The sequence below is a fragment of the Perognathus longimembris genome, chromosome 1 (genome assembly GCF_023159225.1).
Source record: "Perognathus longimembris pacificus isolate PPM17 chromosome 1, ASM2315922v1, whole genome shotgun sequence".
Classification (NCBI taxonomy): domain Eukaryota; kingdom Metazoa; phylum Chordata; class Mammalia; order Rodentia; family Heteromyidae; genus Perognathus; species Perognathus longimembris.
The window spans coordinates 107,143,171-107,160,699 of record NC_063161.1 but is presented as its reverse complement, the minus strand read 5'-3'; the positions used below and the strand labels follow the sequence as shown (position 1 = coordinate 107,160,699).

General features: G+C 39.5%; 1 protein-coding gene across 4 annotated transcripts in view; it reads left to right on the top strand.

Moving 5' to 3' along the window:
- Ptpdc1 (protein tyrosine phosphatase domain containing 1) overlaps positions 1-17,529 on the top strand; it is a 67,962-nt gene that overhangs the window by 36,739 nt on the left and 13,694 nt on the right. For 2 of the 4 annotated variants that reach the window (XM_048341198.1, XM_048341126.1), the window contains 5 exons: positions 10,364-10,535; positions 12,508-12,588; positions 12,805-12,923; positions 14,018-14,155; positions 15,831-17,065. In XM_048341198.1, coding sequence (XP_048197155.1) covers positions 10,364-10,535; positions 12,508-12,588; positions 12,805-12,923; positions 14,018-14,155; positions 15,831-17,065 — 1,745 coding nt within the window. Of the gene's footprint in view, positions 1-9,262; positions 9,938-10,363; positions 10,536-12,507; positions 12,589-12,804; positions 12,924-14,017; positions 14,156-15,830; positions 17,066-17,529 lie in introns of those variants that run through there. The other 2 variants (XM_048341363.1, XM_048341279.1) reach the window with 2 other exon arrangements.

Sequence of the window (17,529 nt, the reverse complement as noted above, 5' to 3'; positions counted from 1 at the left end):
GCTGGTGATCAAACCCAAGGCTTCATACATGCTGTGCAAGTGTTCTATCACTGACCTACATCCTCAGCCCTTCTTGTGGTTTTAATTGATGTTTCCCTAATGAAAATCATATTCAGCTTTGCCCCAGTAGTTAAGAATGTAGGAGAAATAATTCAGCGTGGCATGCTAACATTCATTATTGTTTTCCTGTTTTTAATCAATTCATGATCTTATGCTTATCCTTCCAGTGCTTACTTTGTGTCCATTATGCTCTTATTTTTTCTAGAAACTTAGGTTACAACTTAGGTTAATTCCTGTTCTCTAATATAAGCATCAAATGGTAGAAATTTTCTTCATAACTGTTTTAATAGCTTCCCATGTATTTTGATGTGTTTTAATCTCATTTTGATTAATTTCTATGTGTTTTGTAGTTTCCTTTAGGCTTCCCCTTTAAAATCATGAATTATTTCTAAGTTTAATACTTAATTTCTAAGTCTTTAGAGATTTTTTTTCTGTTGTCTTTCTGTTACTTCTTTCTAGCTTGACTCCATAATGATCAGAGAACATTTTAAGATATTATTATTATTATTTTGATTTGCAAGTCTTGGGCTTGATCTCATAGCCTGGGTGTTACCCCTAAGCTTTTGTTTTCAAGGCTAGCCCACTACCACTTGGACTGCAGCTCTACTTCTGGCTTTTTGGGGTGTTTAATTAGAGATAAGAGTCTCATAGACTTTCTTGCCTGGGCTGACTTCAAACCATGATCCTGAGATCTCAACCTCCTGAGTCGCTAGAATTACAGATGTAAGCCATCGGCACTTGGCCCCAGTTCTTCCAAAAATAAATGCCAAACACATTATAATCAAAGTTTTCATTGAATAATTTCAATATATTGTGTATCTGTTGGTTTTTTCTTCTCATTCAAGTTGTGATACTCATAGTTCTTGGTGTGACAAATAATTTTCAGCCATATTCTGGACAGTTTGGACCAATTTTTTCTCATCTATCAGGCAATCTCTGTGATGAAGTATAGCTCAGGATGCAATCCAGAGGTATTCTTAGCTTTCCACTCTACCTTATTACGACAACAGAAACAGAGGACTTATTACCACCACCCTGCTTCATTGCACATTAATGCAGTGGAATTTCACTTCTCAAACAGCTCTGTTGACACTTCAATAATAGTGAAAGTGGGGCACAGCCTTCCACTGTCACATTGTCTTTGAGTGGAGGTGTAAGATCAGCTCCCTGGAGAGGGAGAAACAGAAAACTAATGATCCAGGCCCCACTGCTATTTGGGAGAGGGGAAATAGAAGGTAACTACTTTGTTGCTGTAAGTTATGGTTGAAACCCATTCCCTTGATGTGCCCTGTGGCACAGAGGAAGTGTAGTGTTAATGCCCAGTATCTGATCTCCTATCACCTCTTTTCTCCCCATGGATAGATACCAGTCACGGGTAGGAGCTCAGCTCCCCCACTGACCATTGACGACAGGAGGAAGTGATCATCCTTGCTTCTCTCTGTCTCCTTCTGCCTTATTGACAGCAGAGGCGGCAGAGGTGGGGAGGATTAGTCCCCCCACTGATATGGGAAGAGGCCAGAGTGCCAGCTAGCCTTGCTTCATTTCTTTAGTCTTGTTGCTGCCAATTAGATATGGAAATTGGTTTCTCTGCTGGTCCTCACTAAGACCAAAGTTTGAGGAAAGGTTGAGGGGCTCACTAGCCCCAGTATGTTGTTCAGGTCTCTTGATGCTAAGAGGGGGATAGATGTTCAGTTCCCAACTGGGTCACTAACATGGAGGGAGATGATGAGCCGACTGTCAACTGGTTGTGATTCAAACTCCACTGTTGAGACTTGTTGCTGAAGGGTGAGGGTTTCAATCAAATGGCTTTGATTTACTTTGATTTTACATTTCCCAGTGATTAATGTGACACCACCCCGTCTCTTGTGGTACCTGTGTCTCAAGCTTTTGTTCAGGTGTTTCACTTAGGGCTAGTGATCTACTACTGGAGCCATTCCTCCAGTTCTGGCTTTTTTACTGGTTAGTTGGAAATAGAGTTGCATGGATTTTTCTTCCTGGGATGTCTTCAAACTGCAATCCTCAGATCTCACTCTCCTGAATACTAAGATTACAAAAGTATGAGCCATGAGCACCCAGATCATTTATATATCTTTTGGGGAGAAGCATCTATTCAAATCCTTTGACCACTTTAAAATTGGGTTATCTTTTTATTGTTGAGTTGAAAAGTTCTGCGTATACTCAGAACACTGGATTATATTAACTTTTCTCTACACTATTCTCTGATTTTGTTGATTTGTTCTTGGGATTGTTGAGTTAACTTGTATAATTTCCTTTCAGCATGATTTCTACTTCTACCACTTCCTTTGTAATTTGTCATATAGATCATGTTTCTATACATTGTACATCTAACAACAGGATCACAAAGCCACCTACAGAATGGAAAAAATTATTTACAAATCATATATCTATTAAGGGAATTATATTTAGACTATATAAAGAATACCTAAAACTCAACAACCAGAAAAAAAACATTCAAAACTGGACAGTGAACTCAAATTGACATTTCTCTATAAAATATATACAAACTAAGCATATGAAAATATGCTGAACAGTATTATCTAATTAGAGAAATGGAAATCAAATCAGAATAAGAGATCCTTGTCTCATTTGTAGGAATTTGGAGTGGGAGGATCACTCTTCAAGGCCAGCCCAGGACAAAACACAAGACCCTATTTATGCATAAACTAAAGCAGAAAGGACTAGAGATGTGGCTCAAGTGATAAAGTACTTGCCTAGCAAGCTTGATGTCATCCCTGAGTTCAAATTCCAGTATTGAGGGGGTGGGGAAGCAGAGTATGATACCACTGTACACTCAAAAAGGCTTAGCCGGGATAGTGAGGCCGCAAATTCTTACATAATTCCTTCATTCTTTAGCTATTCTTCTTAGTGAGTTGTAGGACTGTAGAAAGGGAGAAAATTTTAAAGAACTTTGTAGAATTGGTTTGCAAATGGTAGTATCAGGATGAACTATTAGTTTAATATATATGCATATATATACACACATATAAATATATAGAGAGAAATAAATATAGATACAAGTGTGTGGTAGGCATGTATGCCTCTATATAAACATGTACTCTTCAGTTGCATCCACCAAGAAGACCCTAGTAGAAATAACACCCTAAATATCATTCTTTATTAATAAATGTCAGGGCTTCTTGACTCTAATTATGGTAAAATGGATATTCAAATTGAGAGACATTCTGTATGATAACTTCAGAAGTGTCAGGTATGAAAAGACTGAAGAGTTTGTCCCAGAGTAAAATAAATAAAAGAGACAGGACCAGAAAAATTTTATATGTGATCTAGAACTGGGCCCTTAAGCTGTAGGAACACTGCTGGGGTGATTAATCTCTGAACCTTCAGTGAGTCTGGGGGCACATGTTTTCTCTTCTATGTGGAAGCTAGATCTAAAATATAACTGGACATGGATAATCTATACAGGACTTTAGGCATTCACACACAGACTAAAAATGTATAAGAGGATATCATTAGGGGAAGAACTCAAAGGTGTAATTTCTTTGAACATTTAAAATACTGTTTATTGAAATGAACTCCAAAAAATGGAAACATGAGTCTTTTGGGGAGGAGGGAGTCACTGTTGTTGATGGTGGTGATTTTTTTTTTTTTTGCTTTTGTATTTTTTTTCCTTTATAGAGGGGGCAAAAGTGAGGCGCAGAAAGGGAAGGAGGGAGGAAGAGTGAACAAATATAATCATGCCATTCAGTATATACTATGTGGAAAATGACCTATGTAACTTGAGGGCAGAGACAGGAGGGGAAAATGGGTGAAAGTGAAATAAGGGGTAACTGTCTAAAAAAAGAAATGTACTCATTACCTGACTTATGAAATGGTAACCCTTTGTAACCCCTTAATAACAATAACATCATATTTTTAAAGTATTAAAAAATTAAAGCTCAATTGTTCAACTACGTTGTATGCTGATCAATCAAATAAAAAGAGAACTATACTTAAAATGGATCACTAGAGGCCTTAGCAAGAGCAATGTTCAGTGGACACTAGAGGCAAACGCCAGAGCTGAACCAGCTGAGGATGGGACAGGTGATAGAAATTTTTGTTTGTTTTAATAGCTGTTTAACTGTGACTGCGGGAGAAGAAAGGCCTTCAGAAGAAGAATTATGGTGAGAGACTAGGAACATTTGAACAACGAACGATTTAGTCCTAATAAGGGAAGCCTTAGAAAATGTGTCTTCACATTTGCAAGTCAAAGAGATTTTTTTTGGGGGGGGCGGCTGGGGTTGGTAGGGGGAAGATTGGAATCAATGTTTAGAAAAATGGATTTTAAATCAACATTAGGAAACATTTTGAGCTGTCATCTAAAACTGAACATCTAAATTACCTTTTAAGAAGTGAGCCCTTCGTCACAAAAATGGAGAACACAAGGCTGGAAAGTCAGCCTCACAGCAAATTTCCTGAAGTGACTTGTTTGTGGACATAAGAGTGCAAGTAGATGGAGCCCCGTCTCTCACAGATGCTGTTGTTTGAGTTTGTTTGGAAAGAATGGGCCTTGCTGAAATCTGAAACACTGAAAGAAATGACCAGTACTTGGCATTCCAAATCTGCCCAGGCTATTTGGTGTTTGAACTACATACTCATAGAAATGAAAAGAGAAAAAGCTGAACGCTTACTGGTACAGTTCAGTGCATTTGGTGTTTTTATTCTGTTTATCCAGAGTGTGACCATTTTGTATTTCCAGTGATCAATATCTCATTTTGTCCTTTAAGTAGACTAAGTTGGCTGTCTTGCCTACCTGACTGCAAACCGATCAGTGACCACAAAGGTGCTTAGTCTAGAGACTTCAGCTTGGCACCCACCATCTTTATTCTGCTTACACAGTGGTGATTTTAGTAGCTCAGGGATTCAGGACTGATTGTGTGCATTACCTTTTCCTACTTTCTGTTGGGCATGCTTTCTTTCCCCAAGTGACATATTTGGAAGTAGGGAGAAGAGTAAGACAGAAACTTAATTTTTGGTGCCCTGTGATTTGATGTTCCTGAAATGAAGATGATGAAACATTTTTTTCTGTGTACTTATTTAGAAACATCCATTTGCCAGAGAAGGGAAAAATAGATCTGTTATTAACAGGTAAGTGAGAAAACAACAGTAGCCTTGGTTCTTGTGACCTGCTAATAAATCGTAATTGTGAAAGAGGAAGAGGGAGCAGAAGAATGGGCAGGTCTAGAGCAGTGAATGGCTCTAAAGATTCTGTGGCCATCAGAGTAAATTATTTCCATGTTATGTAAGACATGAAATGGAAATTAAAATAGTCTTACTATTTCTGTTTATCTAAAAATGTGGCTTCTATTTTTTCCAATTTTTGACTTTTAACTAAAAATACTTTGTATAATGAGTCTGAATAATTCATCTTAAGAATTGATCATTCATCTTAAGTTTATTTTTAAATTGATTTTTAAATGGCAGAATAAATATAATTTCTTATAGAAAGAAAGTAAGCTTGATGGCAACATGTGTGAAATCTAGTATGGGTTTATAACTAAATCTACCCACAAAATTGAAAGAAAACTTTATTCTGAAGAGAATACAAAAGACCAATTGGGTACAAGTAAAAAAGCTTCTAAGAACTAGAAATCCCCTTAAAGGGGGTTGGGAATATGGCTTAGTGGTAGAGCGCTTGCCTCATATGCATGAAGCCTTGGGTTTGATTCCTCAGCACCACATATATAGAAAAATCTGAAAGGGTGTGGCACAAGTGGTAGAGTGCTAGCCTTGAGCTAAAAGAAGCCAGGGGCAGTTCTCAGGCCCTGAGTTCAAGCCCCAGGACTGGCAACAAACAAGCAAAAAAAGAAATCCCCTTAAAGTTGTTTGCATAATTGCTTTAGGACAGTGTGTTATGAATAAAAACATGCTATGAAGGCAAAAATGATAACACCAGCCATATTGCTGGAGCATAAGTGGTAAACACAAAAGCAGATCAAAGTCCTGTTTCTATTCTCTTCATATCAGTGCTGGTTTTTTGTTGTTGTTGCTCTGATGAAGTGGAGGGTTGTGCTGTGTTGTGCTGAGTGACTGAAAATGTTCCTCATTTCTGCTTCACATGCTTGGTTTTTAAAACATGGGCCTGGTATTGATGGCTCATGCCTGTAATTCTCAGGAGGCTGAGATCTGGAGATTGTAGTTCAAAGCCAGCCTGGGCAGAAAAGTGTGAGGCTCTTATCTCCAATAAACTACTCAGAAAAGGCTGAAGTGGTGCTGTGGCTCAAGTGGTAGAGTGCTAGCATTGAGCAAAAGAAACTCTGGGACAGCTAGCATTCTAGCCCCATGACCTCTAGCCCCGCCCCCAACAAAAAGATTCGACTAATAAAAGTATGAGCTCTGAACATTGTTTGCTCACCAGTCATATATTCATTTCTAGGAAATTACTGAAGGAGAAATATAGAAATTAAAAACTACAAGGTGCCAGTGGCTCATGTCTGTAATCCTAGCTACTCAGGAGACTGAAATCTGGGTATCATGGTTTAAAGACAACCTAGGCAAGAAAAACTGTGAGACTCTTATCTCCAGTTAAACAGCAAAAAAAAAAAAAAAAAAAAAACCCTGAAGTTGAGCTGTGTGGCTCAAGTGATAATGTTAGCCTTGAGAAGAAAAAGCTGAGAGACAGCGCCCAGACCCTGAGTTTAAGCCCCAGTACTGGCACACATACATACAGACAAAAAAAAAAAGTACCAATCCTGAAAATTTTAAGGCCTTATTTCTAAATAAAAATCATTTACCATAGCCCAAACACCCAACAGCTAAGGATTAAGTAAACAGTGGTGCACCAAATTAATGTATTCTAATCATTGTTGTTCTTCTATGAAATGAAAATAATAAAAAGACAGAAACAGAATGAGAAAAATTCCAATACTAAAAGGTAGGGAAAATGTACTCTGAATTACAAATATGAAGAAAATCCTGAAGTATTTGGACACACTGGGAAAGGAAAAGTGGACTAGTGTATTACTTAGGGACTGAAAAACTGCCTCTTAATGGGCATAAGGAACACCTTCTGTGGCATAAATAAAACTGGATTGGCTGTGAATTAGGCATTTTACCAAGGCATAATTTTGGAGCCATCCTTCAGACAAGTGGGGAATTGAAAGCTGCTATGCCCATCTCATGCCTAGGAGGTGGGCACAGTTCCACTTCATGTGCCAGATGGATGCAGGGTGTATTCCTAACACCCTGTTGTTAGCAAGCTGAGGAAGTGTGCCAAGAGGGCTACTTTTGCCTGGCAGATTCTTGTTTACTCTGGGATGTACTTCCTTAGTTCCTGATACAGGGTCTCTGACTGTATAGTAACTTGGACAGCTCAAGTGTTATGTCAGGCCAATTCTTAGGACTTCTTTTCTTTTTTTTTCTTTTGTCAGTCGTGGGGCTTGAACTCAGGGGCCTGCATGCTGTCCCTGAACTCTTGCTCAACGGTAGCACTCTACGACTTTGAGCCACAGCTCCACTTCCAGTTTTCTGGTGGTTAATTGGAGATAAGAGTCTCATGACCTTTTTGCCTAGGTTTGGTTTTGAATTGTGATCCTCAGATCTCAGCCTCCTTTGTAGCTAGGATTACAGGTATGAGCCAGTAGTGCCTGGCCAGTTCTCAGGATTTTATAGCAAAATTTTTTCTTTCCTCTTTTTTTTTTCCCTCCAACATTAGGGCTTGAACTCAGGGCCTAGACACTGTTCTTTGTATTCCAAATTAGAGCTCTACCAGGCCACAATTCCACTTCCAGCTTTTTTTTGGGGGGGTGGGGGTTAGTTGGAAACAAGAGTCTCAGACTTTCCTGGCTTTGAACCGTGATCCTAGTTTGAATCTGGTGCCTGGCTACAAAAATTATTCTTGAGATGATATGAAAACCCTTTCTTAGCTCAATCAAAGTAAGTCTTCCCCTTCATCAAATTTGACTTCCTTATAATGTCACTCCCTCTTGTCTCCTTAAATACCTGTGTCCCCAGTGAAGCTTGCTGGATCTCTCACTTTTTGTGTCTGGGCTATGTGAAAACTGGCTGCAAATCCCTATGGTAATGTAATCTGAAGTCCCAGCAGTACCTCCAGCACTATGGCAGTCCACGACTGAAGTGTCCCTCAGCCCCACTGCCACTGTCCTCTCCAGGACAAAGGAGAGACTTCAGAGCACCGATGGCTTCCTGCCATTAGATGCTACCTTGCTTTCCTAATCCTGTCTCCCATGCTTCTTTCTTTTCATGCAAATTTCTGTAGACTGGTCATTTCCTGTGTTGTCCTGAGGGGCTAGCAGGCCTTGCCTAGAATGTTCCTCAGCTCATTCCTCCAGACAGGAAAGCTGAGTTGGTGAAAAAACTTTCTCCCTTTCTGGATGCTAAATGATAAGAGTGTGATGCTCTACTACACATGGAATAGAAATTGGGACACCAAATTGGACAAAAGAACATATTGTTGGTGAAATGGGGGTGGTATTTTAAAAAGAAACTTGCTTCTAGCATTCATGATCATTAAAACAGAAAAGAATCTTATCTATGGAAATAGTTTTGTTTCTGTTTATGTGGAATAAAATACCATTTGTGCAGAGAGCAGGAGTGAAGAGTGAAGGCGAGGCCTGACATTAACAAGGGAGGAGGCGGACAATGCTTGCCTTGGCAGTTGTTGCAGTTTCTGTGTTCATAATTTATATCCTTTATTCTCAAATTGCAACCTCATCTTCATCTAATTCCTTTAAAATGTAATGCTTTTGTGAATTTTCTTTATATGTCTTCACCAAGACCTAAAAGCTTTCTTCCTTTCATGGGACAAAGGGCAGAGAGTTATATTTTTGAGTTTTTGAGAAGTATAGTACATACTTATAAGAGTTATATTCTAGCAGGGCATAATCACGAACGAGTTCCATATTCTAGAAATGAACTGTCTTCTGATAATATATGTGCTCTAAAATACCTTGATTTATTCTATCCAAGTGTTTCTATCAAGAAGATATAGAGCTCAGAATTGGCTATAAAAAAATTTAGGAGACTTTATACTGGCTTTTTAAAAATTTTGTCTATGTATAAATTACAACATAATATTCCTTTGTATTTAGTGTACTGGTTATGCAAAAATTCAATGATCTTTTAATAATGTTGTAGAGTATCCAGCATATCTTTATTACAATTAATTTTAATTTACCCTGCTCAAAGAGTAATAGAAAAGATTTCTTTTGCTCATAATACCCAGAGACAAGCTATAAAAGGGATTACAACTTTTTTTAAACCTTCTTGTCTGTGTGTAAACAGTGTTTGCATTATAAAGCCATTTTTCAAAATGCATTACAATGTTTTGGAAGCAATTCTTAGAGCATCGGATATTTAAGTGCATTTGAGAAATTAAATTGAGTTGTCTAGGCTTAGGAATGATCTCTTTAAAATGCATATTGTTCCTCAATATATTTGAACAATTTGTCCATAGCACAATCCACTTATGTAGGATTTTTGCCTGTTCAGATCTAAGTGGGAATCAGTAGTTTCTTTGTTGGTCACTATGGAAACGCGTCAGCCTATCCTGAATAGCTCTTAGATCATACAGAGCGATGCCTGTGTCTCAGTGTACTTCCTCGCTGAGCAAGCCAGGGCTGACTTCTCCCTGCCTCCAACTCTTGCCTCCCTGGAGCCAGTACCATGCAGGTACAGGACGTGTCTCAGCGGCCCTCGGCTGTCCACTTCCTCAGCTCCTTTCTGCAGGGCCGCCGGCATTCCACGTCAGACCCAGTCCTGAGGCTCCAGCAGGCCCGGCGTGGTTCTGGTTCTGCCACAAAACTGCTGTCCTCATCTTCTCTTCAGGTGATGGTAGCTGTGTCTTCTGTCAGCCGTGCAGAGGGGAACTCAACTTTCCTTGAGAGAAAAAGTAAAGCTCGTTTTCTTCTTACAAATTGCCATATCTTTGTGTCTAAACTTAAAACGTATCAATAGGCTATGTTGTGTTTGTGCCTTTTTAAATATGGACAATTTTGTTATAGTTTTTAGGATTGTGGTAAAATTTTGAATGGATATGTGAGAAAGATGAAACCGTTGTTTCTGTGGGTTTTTAAAAATATTTAAAATGCAGGTTTTGAACAAAACTCTTCACCTTGAAAAGGATTTGTTTTTACAAGTTCTCTTTTATTATCAATATTCAGTGAGGAAATTATTATAGGTGAAAGCTTTTTGAATTTTAGATGAAGAGCATGTCACATGGGTGCTCATCATCTATGATCCTGAGATAAATGGAGCTGTTTCCCCGTGAGCATCCCTTTGGGACACTGGTGGATTATGAATCCTCCCCTCCTTGTGTGGTCTATAGGAAATTCTGGACGTCCAACACCAAAGTACACCAAAGTAGGAGAGCGTTTGCGGCATGTCATCCCTGGACATATGGCATGTTCCATGGCATGTGGTGGTAGAGCCTGCAAGTATGAGAACCCAGCCCGCTGGAGTGAGCAGGAGCAAGCCATTAAAGGGGTTTATTCATCTTGGTAAGTGATCCTGTCATTCTTGCATAGCTATAAGGCAAAAGAAGGAGCCTGTGAATGTTAGCTACAGACAGAGGATATAGAAATGGCAGTGTGAGCTCTCAAGTCCAGGAACATCGAGGCCATCCCTGGCTTTACTCTAGACCAGCTATGGGATCTTGGCCTCCTCAGCCTTAGTTTCTCATCTAGAGACTAGAATTAATCAAGCCAAAACCCTAAGGGTGTGTTTTCAAATCAAGTGAAATGATGTATGTAGAGTAGCTTGAAGAAGTGAGTGATTAGATGGCTACCATATTCCAGGAGGAATACAAATGCTCAGCTCTGAGTCTGAGAAAATTATGAGTCACACATTTAGTTCTTCTGTTCGATCCAGGCAAGCTTTCGAATCACTTTAATGTTGTTCTTATATTCTTTAGGAAAAGATGTATTGTCATACAAATACACTTCAGCCTGCCTTAATTGAGGTGTAACAGGCTGTCAGTTCAATAGACAACCTAAGATGCTTTCATTGTTTCTGGCGTGTAGGTATAATTAGTATCACTTTTGAATCATGCTGCCTTCTATTCCTAACAATAAGCTAGTCAGATATACCTTCAGTGATATAATGACATCTGAAAAATGCTGAAAATCATATCAAGTCATGTTTAAAACAGACTTTAGAAGGATTTTCTATTTAAAGAATTCCAGTAATGAATTGTTTTATACAGCAAGAACCCATTCTAAACTAGGTATTTGTTAACTTAAATAGCTTCTCTAACTTGCATGCTGTAATTTCTCGTGTTGGATTTGCTGTGTACATCTGTAGTGACATAATTTAGGATCCATGTCAGTGTCACTGTCACTCTTTCTAGATATATTCAGAACTATCACTGTCACACTATGGGCACCAAGAAGCACACATTCTGGAGGCATAGGCAGACAAGTAAATTTCTAACAGCATAGCTCTGGCCATTAATACTTTTACTTTACTGTTGATTAAACTGTGTGAGCCGCTTTCACCTCCACTGCTTTCACATTGCATCTTTCTGCATCTTATGCTAAGTACATATGAATTTGGGGGATCCTAGACCTTTGGGTCTCTGTTAAATGTTATACATTATTACAGGGTAGAGAATCTTTTGGATCTTACTGTGCTAATCTAACATCTTTGTTACTCCTCTAAAATACCTGTGGCTCACACCAGCCCCTGATGAGATATTTGAACAGAACAGATTAAAGCTAGAGCCCTAACAAGAGAAACTAGAGCTTTATTTGGTCTGTCCATCCACCCATTTGTCCATCCATCTATAAATATCCTTTTGCCTATAGTGTAGGCACTATGCCAGATGCTTTCAAGTTATAATAATTCACTCCTTTTCATAAAACTCTTATGAGTTATTAATGCCATTTTACTGATGTTTCAAGAGATTAGTTTGCTTCACAGCTAGCAAGTGGAAAAGTTAATGCTTGAAGCCCAACTGACTCAGAAGGTTTTGCTAAATTACAATAACTCAGTATTTATTCATGACTACAGCCAGGATTTGTGCTGAATACTTTATATCTGTATCATATTGAATTCTCACTCTGACTATATAACGCAGGCATTAGTAGCCCATTTACAACCTTAGGTAATCAAGTTATCAATTGAGTTATCATAAGTGCCTCCCAGTTGGCTTTCTAGTCACCAACCATTGATTGGATAACTTGTGAACATTTGGTACCTTTGCCACTTGCTGAGGTTTCTCCATCATGTCTACAAGAATCTCTGGAGAGTCCTTGTAGACATTTTGTCAGAGTTCATAAATACTTTATGTCCTGGAATTTTTTTCCAGGAGGAGCTAACGGCTTCTCATCACATTATGAGGATATAAAATTGAAACCAGGTTTGGACAAAATATTCTTACAGAATTGTTGAAATCATAGAAAAAAATCATACTTTCAGGTAAAACTTTTGGATTCTATTTATGTATCTCACTAGCCTTACCATCATCTTCAGGGTCACTGACAATATCCTGGCCATGGCTCGCCCATCCTCTGAGCTCCTCGAGAAGTACCACATCATCGAGCAGTTCCTCAGGTAAATGCTGCCTTTTTCACAACTGTCATGAACAAAACTGTGTTTTTCTTTCACTGGCTGTGCCATCAAGTGAAAAAGTGCTTTCCTTTTAAAAATAGGCAGTGACAAGCTTATTTTAAATAAAGATTTGAGAACAATTAATGTTTACTAATGCCAAAATAATTAAAAAATTTTAAACTCCAGCTCTCAGTGACTAATTGCCCCTTTTCCTTAAAGTCAGGGCATAAAAACAATAATCAACCTGCAGCGCCCTGGTGAGCACGCTAGCTGTGGGAATTCTCTGGAACAAGAAAGTGGCTTCACCTACCTTCCTGAAGCATTCATGGAGGCTGGCAGTAAGTTCTTTCCCACCCTCAACATTAGATATCAAGGATGGTGCTTAGAGACTTTTGCCTGCTAGACTTTCAGGTTAAAAACAATGGAAATAATGGTTGCACAGTAGCTTGACTTTTAGAACATGAGCATAGACTTTGACCTTCAATGATGCTACCACCATTCTTTGGCGTTGGGGTATGGGTTTTTTGTTTGTTTGTTTGTTTTTTGCCTATAAGAGGAATATTGTTTAAGAAAGACTAAAGCTCCCATTCAGTTAATGCCTGCACTGTGTGAGACACTATTACTTCATTTCATCCGTTATTTCTGTTTCATACATGAGGCCACAGAGACTTGGAGTGACTGAGATCACGCTGCTTAGCAGTAGAGGGGAAAGCTGGAAGCTCCTCAGGCTCTTGCTTTCCTTGGTGCCAGCTAGACAGGCTTTTAGAAGGATGCTGGGCTTTCTTCTACCAGTGGCATGTGGCACTTCCACAGATGCCGCAGTCTCAGGAGCTTTGGAAGGACTTCACACCATACTGCATTTCAAACCAGGATGAACAGGATAAATGTATACCCTTTTTAAAAAACTAACAATTTGTCAGTATTTTGGACACATTTCCATACTTTAACAAGAGCACATGTTTTATATACCTCTTTAGCTGAGTAACATTACCCGGGATAATTGACCATTTTAATTTGTAATTTGACTTGTATGTGTGTGTGCCAGTCCTGGGGTTTGAACTCAGAGCTGGAGCAGTCCTGAGCTTCTTTTACTCAAGTCTAGTACTCTACAGATCCACTTCCAGCTTTTTTTTGTAGTTTAGTGGTGATATGAGTCACAGACTTTCCTGCCCATCCAACCACGATCCTCAAATCTCAGCGTCCTGGGCAGGGTAATAGGCTTGAGCCACCAGTGCCTGATTCAAGTATAAGCGCTTAACAATTAAACTAAAGGAAATGTAAAAAGCCTATTACTTTAGGTTTGTTTATTTTGTGAAACCTAAGTGCCTTTTAACTGTGTATACTCTTCATAAAATCACTAATTTCTCCTGAATGTCTTTGCAAGTAGTTTTTCTGAATATCAATTTTGTTGTTTCTTTCTCTCACTGCCTAGTTTATTTCTACAATTTCGGGTGGAAGGATTATGGTGTGGCATCTCTCACTGCTATCTTAGATATGGTGAAGGTGATGACATTTGCCTTACAGGAAGGAAAAGTAGCCATCCATTGTCATGCAGGACTTGGCCGAACAGGTAAATTCTAGGAGGTGATTTCAATGTCATGTAGGCATGTTGAAACACGCAACAAATACAATTTATTGATTCTAAGGATAAATGTTATTTTAGAATCCTATCATAGTTTTAGAATCATATGGAAAGACTAAGTAAAAGATATTTGAACTATCTTAAGCTGATAATTACATTCATCATATGTTAATGAAGTATATTTTGAGTGACAGAGCTGAAAAACCAATGCATTTAAACAAATATCTAAAATTACTTTTGACCACTCTGTTTTCTTTCTTACTCTCTTCCTTCCTTCCTTTCTTTCTCTCTCTCCCTTCCCCCTTTCTCCCTCCCTCCCTCTTTCCTTCCCTTTCCTCCCTCTCTCTCTCTCTCTGTCTTTTTTTTTTCAGGTCATGGGGCTTGATCTCAGGGTATGGGTATAGTCCCTGAGCTTTTTTGCACAAGGCTAGTGCTCTATCACTTTGAGCCATGGCAACACTTCGTTTTCTGGTGGTTAATTGGAAATAAAAGTCTCACATACTTTCCTGTTCATGCTGGCTTTGAACTATGAACCCCAGATCTCAGCCTCCTGAGTAGGATTACAAGCATGAGCCACCAGCACCCAACTTCTCTTTTCTTATATAAAGGAAAAAATACTTGACTTAAATATATAGTATCTTTAAAAAATGTAATTCTTAGGGCTGGCACAGTGGCTCAAGCCTATAATCCTAGCTACTTGGGAGGTGGAGATGGAGAACTATGGTTTGAGGCCGACCCAGTGATAAAAGTTCAAGATACCTTATCTCAACCAATGGTTTGGCATGGCAGCATATACCTGTTGTCACAAACTACATGGGTGCAATGTCATATCCTTATCATCACAGCTACAAAGGAAAGCACAGATAGGAGGACTGCAGTCCAGATCAGCCCAGGCATAAAGCAGGATGATAGGTTGAAAATAGCCAGTTTGAAAGGAACTGACAGAGTGGCTTAAATGGTAGAGCGGCTTAAATGGTAGAGCACCTGCTTATCATGCTTAAGGCCCTGAGTTCAAGCCCCAAGACTGACATATATATATGTGTGTGTGTGTGTGTGTCTACACACACACATATACACACACACACACACACACTACACACACTGATCAGCCTGGTTTCTTTAATAGTATATGCTTATAAGAAAAAAAAGTTCTGTCATGATATGGAGGGAAAAAATACATAGTTAGAAGAATTTTCAGGAAGAAAAACAGGCTGTGAGTATAAATAATCCCAAAGGAAAAACTTTCCAGATAGGGTAAGGGCCCAGTTGGAGTGGTTAGTGGTTGATCCCCAGGTACAGGGGGTGGCATTTCAAGAGAAATTTTCAAGAGCTGTTCAGAGTAGAAAGCAGAAACACAATTGATCATCTTCCATAGTGGAGCTGGAAGGAGGAGGCTAGATAGACTAGATCCTCAGCTCACCTAGTCGTGCCTTCCCTGCTCCATACTTCTATGCTAACTCAGCATAACTTTTTGCAGTAAGTAGGGGAAAGGGGCACAATAAAAAAATGCAAAAAGTTACAAAGGTTTTCATTATGATTGCTCTTCAAATGTGCTTTGTTTATATAGTTCTTTATATCGTTAGATATCTAAATCATCAAAGACAAATAAATTAAATGAAACAAAGTTTTTCTCATTAGCAATCTTCTCTTCTTCACCATTCAGGTGTTCTAATAGCATGTTATTTAGTTTTTGCCACAAGAATGACTGCTGACCAAGCAATTATATTTGTACGAGCAAAGCGACCCAATTCCATACAAACCAGAGGGCAGCTGCTCTGCGTTCGGGAATTTACTCAGTTTCTGGCTCCTCTCCGCAATATCTTTTCTTGTTGTGATCCCAAAGCACATGCTGTCACCCTAGCCCAGTACCTGATTCGCCAGCGTCATCTGCTTCATGGCTATGAAGCACGCCTTCTGAAGCACGTGCCCAAAATCATTCACCTCGTTTGTAAATTACTGCTGGACTTGGCTGAGAACAGGCCAGTGTTGATGAAGGACACGTCAGAAGGACCGGGACTCTCCGCTGAAATCGAAAAGACTGTGTCTGAGATGGTCACCATGCGGCTGGATAAAGAGTTACTGAGACATAACAGTGATGCATCCGATCCATTTAACCCCACCACAGTGGCAGCAGAGTTCGAGAATCAGGATGTGATTCTTTCCAATGAGCAAGAGTTTGACCCCCTTTGGAAAAGACGGAATGTTGAGTGCCTTCAGCCCCTGTCTCATCTGAAAAGACGGCTCAGCTACAGTGACTCAGACTTAAAGAGGGCTGAGGCCCTCCTGGAGCAAGGGGAAACTCCATGGACAGTGCCTGCCCAGGACCTGCTGGCCCACAGCCTCCCACAACAGAAGCCTGTAGGCCATTGTTACATCCCATCTCCAGAGCCAGGTTTAAATAAGGAAGCATTGGTTCGCAGTACATTTTCATTTTGGAATCAATCCAAGTGTGGAGGCTTGGAAGGTCTCAAGGATGATGGCTCACCACTTTTCCATAGGAAGGACAGTGCAAGGGAAGTACAGCGGAGTAGAACCTTCTCTGTGGGTGTTTCATTTTCTCACAACCCTGGGGAACCAGTCACACTCAACTTTGAAAACATCCCTAAGGATCTAGTAGCTCGCTGTCAGTGTGAACCTGGCAGTGGTTGGGACCCAGGCTCAGTTAAGGAGGGAGGCAGGACTCTCTCCAGCCCTCCAGACTGTGGTTCCAGTCCCAAGGCACGGTTCCCATTTGGACATGAAACCCAGGACAGCAAGTGTCTGTCTCAAATACCACACACTGCCTTGCAACCTGAATTGAGTGTCGAGGCAAGGAGAATCCTGGCAGCCAAGGCCCTGGCAAATTTAAATGAGTTTGTAGAAAAAGAAGAAGTGAAGAAGAAAGTAGAAATGTGGCAGGTATTTGAATTTCATTTCATTAGATAATGAGGGGGGGATCATATTATGTCAGAGCAAAATTATAGCACATCTTTTTAAAGTTCATTGTCATAGAAACACATAGATATGTTTGCATCATATTAATTTTCACACTTCAAGATTGTCACCTGTGTGAGCCTGATATAAAAATGACACAGGTGCTTGTATAGTTTTATTTAAATATCTGTGTGCAAAAGAACACTTAGCATGATGCTTGATCCATAATTAATGTTGTGTAATGACATTAATGTTGGTAACTTCCATCTTTGCTTCTGGGTTTGTGAGGGTAACCACAAACTGACCTGAAGTAATACAAGGCCTGGCACAGGGAACCACTCACTCAGAGACATAAATAAAATGAAACGATTTCTCAAAGCTTATTGGCATAAATATTGAGTAGAGCCTGGCTTCTCAGACTCCTCTTCTGCAGACTTGCTGACCCCACA